Source organism: Micropterus salmoides, unplaced genomic scaffold (assembly GCF_014851395.1).
Source record: "Micropterus salmoides isolate LMB-PRFRI ecotype aquatic unplaced genomic scaffold, ASM1485139v1 Ms_hic_scaffold_2, whole genome shotgun sequence".
Lineage (NCBI taxonomy): Eukaryota > Metazoa > Chordata > Actinopteri > Centrarchiformes > Centrarchidae > Micropterus > Micropterus salmoides.
Genome location: NW_024041150.1, coordinates 45,517,941 through 45,525,941, shown reverse-complemented (window position 1 = coordinate 45,525,941; position 8,001 = coordinate 45,517,941). Strand labels below are relative to the sequence as shown.

Below are 8,001 nucleotides of genomic sequence, written 5' to 3'. Positions count from 1 at the left end.
CAAGGAATCCGTCACAATGTAATCCCATCCTATCTGTGCTTTGAGGGGACCTTGAAATATGTATATTGCTGCATTGTTATTTTGAACACCGCCCTATTTAAAGCCTTGTTCCATGGGCCACTTTTACACTCTGAGCACCTGCCTTTAACAAAGGTCCACTATTTTCAGGAAACCAACTGGCATCACCAGAATGCAGTTTTCAAGCTGCCACCTCTGTGAGAGTCGGAGAATGAGAAGATGACATAGGTAGAGGGTTAGTGCTGCAGGTGGGGGCACAGGGACACAGGACCTCTGTCGCTGTGATGAGCACATGGCATCAGGGGGACACAGACACAGACAGAGGTCTTGAAGCCACCCAAGGCTTCAGATGTGAAGCAGCAGCTGCAGAAATCAGCTCTAGGATCTTTGTTTATCACACTGGAGACGTTATTATGTGGACTGCATGAAGGCGTGGCTGCTGTCGTTACAACATTTGTAACAACCTGAATGTGACTGAGGGATGTTTTTTAGATGAAATAACATGCTGGAACTGGACAGACGCAGTGAAACAGTTTGTCACGTATAAAAGCTGCAGGACGCTCACGTTGTGTCTCTGAAATGTTGCTGATGCCTTTCTGTTTTCCTCTCTGGATATTTGTAACTCTCAGTGTGATCTCACCAGTGATGATAAAGTGCATCTGTCTGTCCAGAGGAATTCTGGAAAGTTTTTACTTTTCTCCTCCTGTGAGTGAACTAAAGCTCCTTTGCTGCTGCCTGCTGGATGTATTTATATTGTGTTTTATAAAGCGTCTGTGAAGGTTCTTAGTCATCCAGGTCATAGTTATCCAAATAAGTCTCTCATCTAAGAAACGTCTTCAGTTCAGCAGAACTTTAGAAAGTGTTTCTTATCACATGATTGGCTAAATGTGCATATTGTTAGCCACTGATTGGCTTAACTGCTGCATTAACTACTGACAGACAGCACAAATTACTAGCTACAGGCTACTGCAGCATTTCTTCAACAACCATAATGATTTGTATTTAATGTAGCCCCCATGTTATTATGCCGTGAGCAGGTCATGAGTGTCTTCTTCTACTCGGACAACCTCATTGTCAAGACCAGAGCAAATCCCTGGGCAATTTTTCCACACAGCTAGTCTGAGAGCTTATCTGTCAGAACTCAGACAGATGACGCTTCTTCAGCAAGGGACAGCAAGGGACAGCAAGGGACACCCATGACGGCGCTGTCAGGGATGCAGCTGGTGGGTCTAATGGCGGCGGCCCAGCCAGTGGCTTCTCTGGGCCTGCTGCACATGTGATGCCTGCAATGTTGGATCACCAGCATGCGTGTGGACCTCAGAAGACACAAACCATGGTGGACATGGGGTGGAGGTGGGCTTCAGAGCACTCACTGTCTTTGAAAGCCCTTCATGCTCCAGGCTTGGGGAACAGGAGAGTCAACCTCATGTTGAGGAGCGAACACCCACTGGGCGAGTAGAGGCTACAACCTGAGGTGGTGCAGCAGATTTGGTCTCAATTTGGGAGGGCAGAGGTGGATCTGTTTGCCGGTATTATAATATACTGAGGAGGAACACAACCAGAGAAACCAGGACTCAGTGTGGAGCTGGCTGGGGAAGATCAGCTGGTTCTTCCTATTGCATCAGCTACCTCGCCCCATTGGACAGTGGAGTTTACTGGTGTGAGTCCAGAGAGGGAGCAACCAGTAACACCATCAACATCACTGTCACTGGTAAGATCAGACTGTGGAGTTAGTGTTGATGAAGCTGTGTGTAAATGATGAAATGCTGTAGTTTGTCTCTGTGTTGAGGTGGACCAGTGATCCTGCAGAGTCCTGTCCTCCCTGTGATGGAGGGACATGATGTCACTCTGCACTGTAAAACAAAGACCCCTCCCTCCAACCTCCCAGCTGGTTTCTATAAAGATGGCTCCCTCATCAGGACTGAGCCTACAGGTCACATGACCATCCACCATGTTAACAAGTCTGATGAAGGCCTCTACAAGTGTAACATCAGCGGTCATGGAGAGTCTCCATCCAGCTGGATCTCTGTCTCCATCCAGCTGGATCTCTGTCACAGGTGAGGAGGTTACCTTTGATTTCAGGACTCATTTCCCATCTCTCCCACAGATGTATGTTGTCTGACATTTAAAGAAAAAAAGTTGTAATATTACGAGGCTAACATCATTTGATGAGATATTTTCACTACCTGCCCTAAACTTTGCTGTGCATTAGCCTGCGTTTCTGTGGCTGATATATTCAGACCGTCTTTCAGACAAAGCTGAAGACATGAGGGGATGAGGGTTTCCCACAGTTATTACATTTTTAGATTATGAACCTACAAACTACATTCTGCCTCTGTTCAACCCAGGAACCTTCAAACTGGTCGGCGCCTCTCAGAGACAGGTGGAGAACGGGATTTCCCTGGCCAGTAGGCCTCAGCTGGACCATCGCAGGTTACAGACACTTAGGTTTCAGTTTAGTAAAGATCATAAATACAATTACTACTTATTACATGTGAAATATAATAAATAACAACCCAAATGTTGAGGCAACTTGTTATTCAGTTTTATTTATATAGCACCAGTTCACAACAACAGTTATCTCACAGCGTTTCTCATCAGAATCAGCTCTATTCGCCAGGTATGTGTACACATACGAGGAATTTGACTCAGGATTGTACTATGTTCACGCTGTGCTTACTTACACATATACACACAATAAATAAAACAATAGACAGACTGAGACAATAGTGCAAAGGATGCTGGAATAAATAAGTATTATGTGCAGGTGTTATGTACTTGAGGTAGGTTGATTTGGTATTCAATAAATACAATATATACACACACAATATGAACAGCATGAACAGCTCTGATAGACAGAGCAGGTCTAGACCGTGACTCTGTGATGATATTTACAGAAGCCCAACAATTCCCACCAAGAGCAAGCACTAGGCGACACAGGCAAGGAAAAACTTCCTTTTAAGAGGCAGAAACCTCGAGCAGAACCATGGCTCAGGGTGGGCGGCCATCTGCCTCGACCGGTTGGGGTGAAGGAGAGAGAGAGAGAGAGAGAGACCACAGAAATACAGACAGACTGAAATTGAATAGTGGTACAGATAATTAGAGTAATGTTAATGATAAATATAATAACAATAGGACTGGTAATAACAGTTGTAGCAGGGGGTTGTTAACTTATATTTTTCACAGGACCCACGGATGCGTTACACATAACAGACAGACAAAAAGTCATCCAGGATTGAATTCCTTTGCAAGGAGGTGGGTTTTCATTTTCATGAGGGGGCATAGGAGTGGAGAAGGTCCAGTAACAAATGTTTAGTCTCAACAAAAAAAAAAAAATGCAACAGTTTCCATTAATCTTTTTTAGTTATGACAACTGTTGAAATTATATTGAACAAACTATATTGAGTTATGGGAATTAGCTCTTACTCTACAATCAAAGAAAATTTCTAGTACAACTTAGTTAATTGTTGATAGCTTAAAGACAAGTGTTTAAGTTGAATACTCACAAAAAGGTGGTCCAACTAGATTTTATTCTTATTTAAAATTCATTTTTGTGTAATATTTAATTACCATAATCATGAACGCAGGATTTAAGCTAAAAACCATTATAAAAATTAAGGCGTTCAGAATAGATTTTCTTCTGTAAGAAAATCTGTAAAATATTAACTCCACTCATTAAATTTTTTTTTTTAAACTACAGAAACAAAGTTCCTGGCGATCCAAGTGTTCATTAAATATTAACTTTCAATGCCCACCAACCATTAATGCCATCAGAAAATGCCCTGTACTGACCAAGACAGACAAAAAAGAAGCACTCTGCCACTACTGATTTTATCTCTCTGAATTTGTTATCAAGCCAATATTGTTAAGTTAATGGAACTTGAATTTTAACAATGAAATTTGAGTTAACATTACTAGAAAAATTAAGTTGATTTAATTACCATTATTATTTCTTAAACACAACTCATAAAAATAAAGTTTGCAACTTTTATCTAAATCAATAAATTATAATTTCTATCTTGCAGCCATGCAGTTAATCAAGTGGTGTTAACAGGTTCCCTGAATTACTTTTTAGAGTGTGGGGGCAGTGGCATGGAGAGATTTATAGGTGAGGAGTAGGATTCTTGTAGGTGATGCGGAATTTGACCGTGAGCCATTGAAGCCGAGTGAGGATTGAGGTGATGTGCTGCCACGACCTGGTGTGAGTGAGAACCCTGGCAGCCGAGACATATCGTAGCCTTGCTGCGTACCCCATACAGGACACCATTACAGTAGTCCCAGCGGGAGGTGACGAAGGCGTGGAAGAGTGACTCTGCCACAGAGTCTGACAGTGAAGGTCGAAGTCTGGAGATGTTTTTGAGGTGGCAGAAGGCAGACTTGGTAATGATCATCCGCTACCACAGATCCTAACACCTGCAGAAAGTGACAGGAGGAGAGGGACAAGAAAGCACAAGACTCGGGGAAAGAGAAGAAGTCGAGTTAGTAACCTGCATTAATGGGAAGAGGTTGCATCCAGATGTAATAACCTTACATTTGGTTACATGAAGTTTTTGCCAAAATAACTTGCAAGGTGTAGGATATGCCATCATGTGAGTCTACAGTAATTACAAGGTTTTTTGTTTAATTTCTTTCACACGTTTTACCTGTGTGTAGCTACAATATCTAGCTCCTGGTCAGACCGGCTATTTGTAGTCCACTTTTAGTCAAAAATGATTAATAGTGGTTTTTGCCCTGGCAGCACGTGACATGGTTCAGATCACATTATTTGTGCAAAGTCAATAATTTCTACAAGACATTATGTGTCATTAAATTGACATGGTCTATCTGTAGCCACGATTTAGCTCTTATGTGGACAGGCTACGTGTAATCTGCTTTTAGTCCACCCGGCGAAATCGAGGCAGTCGGAGGTCTAATGTAAACGGCTTGGCTGTAGCTCTGGTTCAGACCAGGTTACATGTAGTTTTCACCCATGCAGCTGAGGTGCGTGACATCCTTTCAGGAAGTGAACGTTTGAAAAACTTTAACCTTTCTTTATTTTCACTGTAACGTTCACTGCATTAACTTTAATTTTAATTTAAAACAAAATGCAATAAATATTTTCAACCGCTAGACGGCAGCCGCAGCCCTACTGAGTCATAACTACTGGCAACATGAGACTTGAAAGTTAGACGTCAGTGTTGCCACATCTCGCTATAAACAGCTCAACCATTTTGGGGTTTTTTTTGGAAACGAGAGTTACGTTTCGGTTTTGGCCGAGTTTACAGCAAACATTCGAAGCGGAAGTTTACTTTGGTCTTGGAAATAGGCTGTCCAATAATCTGTGTCTTTGTTTTGACATGTTTCATTATTTATCTACACGGTTTGTTATCAGATGTAGGAACCGTGATATTTCAGCAGGTAACAGTTGTGGTTAGCTTTACATGCTGCATACATCCTGCAACATTAATGAACTCCATGATACCGCAGAGTAACTCCTACATTTAATTATCTAAATTTAAAAAGGTGTGAACATGAAACCTGCAACCTTTTATAATTTAATGGAGAGAAAAAAAACGTGTTTTACCCTTATTAGATTGATAATTAGAAATATACTGTATGTTTTTAACTTCAAATCAAATGATTAGTCAGACACGTCTTAACACTGAACATAGTCAGTTACAATGTTCACGCTTATTCGTACATATTCAACACTTATGGATCCCAATTACCTGAGAGACCGGCGACGAGAGACCGAGTTAATGCTCTTGCTGCTTCAAGGAGCATCTTGGATAAGGATCCAGATTTGGATGTAGCCTCACCCAGGGGTTTTCAAAGTGTGAGGCGAGCCTCCCCAGGGGGGCTCCCGACAGTTTCAGGGGAGGCTCAGTGAACGGAAGGGAAACAATATGACAGTACTTATTGCATTAGTTATCAAAATGAGATCACATAGAATAGCCTACATGTGTGAGAGTTCAGAGATACAGTATTTTTGGGGAACCGTTCCCCCACATCAGAGTCAGAAACTAATAAATGGATTAGGACCTTTTTAAAACCATTTGGTGCAGTCAGAGGTCAAACAGCAATATCAGGCTATTTTGTCTCAAATGTTGAGTGTCTATGGACGAAATTAACCAAGTAAATTAAAGATGTGGGGGACATTTCACAAGCTTTGTCTGAGGAAAGGTCTCAGACTTTGAAAACCCCTGGCCTAACCCATTTATTTTGTCATTATTTATATTACCATAAGTTGTTTTTTTATCATAATCTTTATAAATAAAATTGTATCGTGTGTAATAATAATATTTTGTTAGTAATTCCTTTATATTTCCATCATGGTGTTTTATCTTAAGATGGCTACGTTGTAATCCTTTTTCTTAATAAAATCTTTATAATTAATTTGGGTCGATTGCCATTTATGATAACCTGTTATATTTGAGTAAAAAGATTATTTTAGCCATTATTTTGTCTCGTCTATTAGAGGTAGATATGCAATCATTCATTATTTGAGGACTAGTTTATTTTTGGGCTATGGTCAGACGCCTACCAACTTTTCACTGACAGCCCAAATTCAGCCGTTTTAACAAAGACGTCAGAAGTTGATTAAAACGGCTATTAGACGTCTTTTAAATGCAAAATTGCTTGCTGGGTATGCAGGACCATTAGAAACAGCTTTTTTTGTGTGGGATTATAATGAAGAGACAGGCGATGACGTTCGTTCCAAATTTAATAACAACCTGTATAAAGCCATCAAGTTCAAATAACTCACGTACAGAAAGCATCACAAGCATAAAATTCAACAATTTGGTGGGTTATTAAACTGTTTCCAGCTGCAGATTGTCAGCCACGTCTGCGTCGCCTGAGCGCCGGAGGAACGTGATTTTTATCGTAATCAACTGGTCCATTTGTTTTAGAGAAGAGGAAACCGACTTCGGCTCGATGTAAAAAACCTCCTGACTGATGAAAACTTCGGACCCGGTATTCCGCGTAACTCCATCAGCTGTTAGCTGTAAACACAGCGCTGCCGTTTCCCAGGAATACATTTAATGCCGTGAGCGGTGGTTCTAGGGTCTATGCGTGGCCCTGCGATGGACTGGCGACCTGTCCAGGATGTACCACGCCTTTTGCCCGATGTCAGCTGGGATTGGCTCCAGCCCCCCCGCGACCGTGTACGCAGGATAAGCGGGTGACGATGGATGGACATTTAATGCCGATGTACGATCTCGGGCCGACATCGTGTGTTTTCCGTTTGATATTTGATTGTTGATTATGATTTGTTGGTTTCCGAACGACGGTGGAGAAGAAGGCAGCAGTAGCAGATTTAAAGCCAGTAGCGTCATTCCGAAATGCACTGCAAGGAAATTAATGTATCTGCTTTTAATGACACTGCAAGTTAATACATAATTATCTTTACCATAAACTTTCATTCCTATGTACATTAAAAACCACTCTAAAGGAAATGTATGTATACTTCTATTTTATTAATAATAACTATTCATTTACAAATTATTATTCTTACTATTGTTATATTTATAACCATTGATCAACATTGTCCTAACTGCAGTGTAAGCCTTGGTTAGCACAGGATCAGCACTTACACTACACATGCTCCCATCTGGACCCACTGGGTTGAGTTGGCCGTTTTCTGGATCTGAAACGGTAAATAAATATATAAATAACTAAATACAGCACATTGAGACTCTCACAATCTACTCTTCATCTCTCACTGCCGATGGTGAAATGTCCCACAAAGCACTGATTAAGTCTTACAAGGGCATTAAAACTATCACCTGTGCAGGACATAAGACAAACAGTTAAGCCCAGATTTACTCCTTCATAGAGAAATTAATTTTTACAAATAGTTTCATCTGGCTGGAAGTGACAAGAACAAGTGACAAAGACGGTAAGATATTGTGTTAGAGATGTTAATGATACAATTTGTACTAAAACTTGTCCAAAATGACTCATACCCCCTTAAAAAAAAAGTGTTTATTTTCCATCACAACA

The 8,001-nt window shown here is 41.0% G+C and overlaps 1 protein-coding gene across 3 annotated transcripts in view; it reads right to left on the bottom strand.

Annotated features, from left to right (window-relative positions):
• Positions 1-2,541: 2,541 nt before the first annotated feature.
• The window catches only part of LOC119911730 (selection and upkeep of intraepithelial T-cells protein 8-like), a 29,321-nt gene continuing 23,861 nt past the window's right edge, over positions 2,542-8,001 (bottom strand). For all 3 annotated transcript variants that reach the window (XM_038730630.1, XM_038730629.1, XM_038730628.1), the window contains one exon: positions 2,542-7,645. In XM_038730630.1, the coding sequence (XP_038586558.1) occupies positions 7,494-7,645 (152 nt within the window). In that variant the 3' untranslated portion in view covers positions 2,542-7,493. The remainder of the gene's footprint in view (positions 7,646-8,001) is intronic.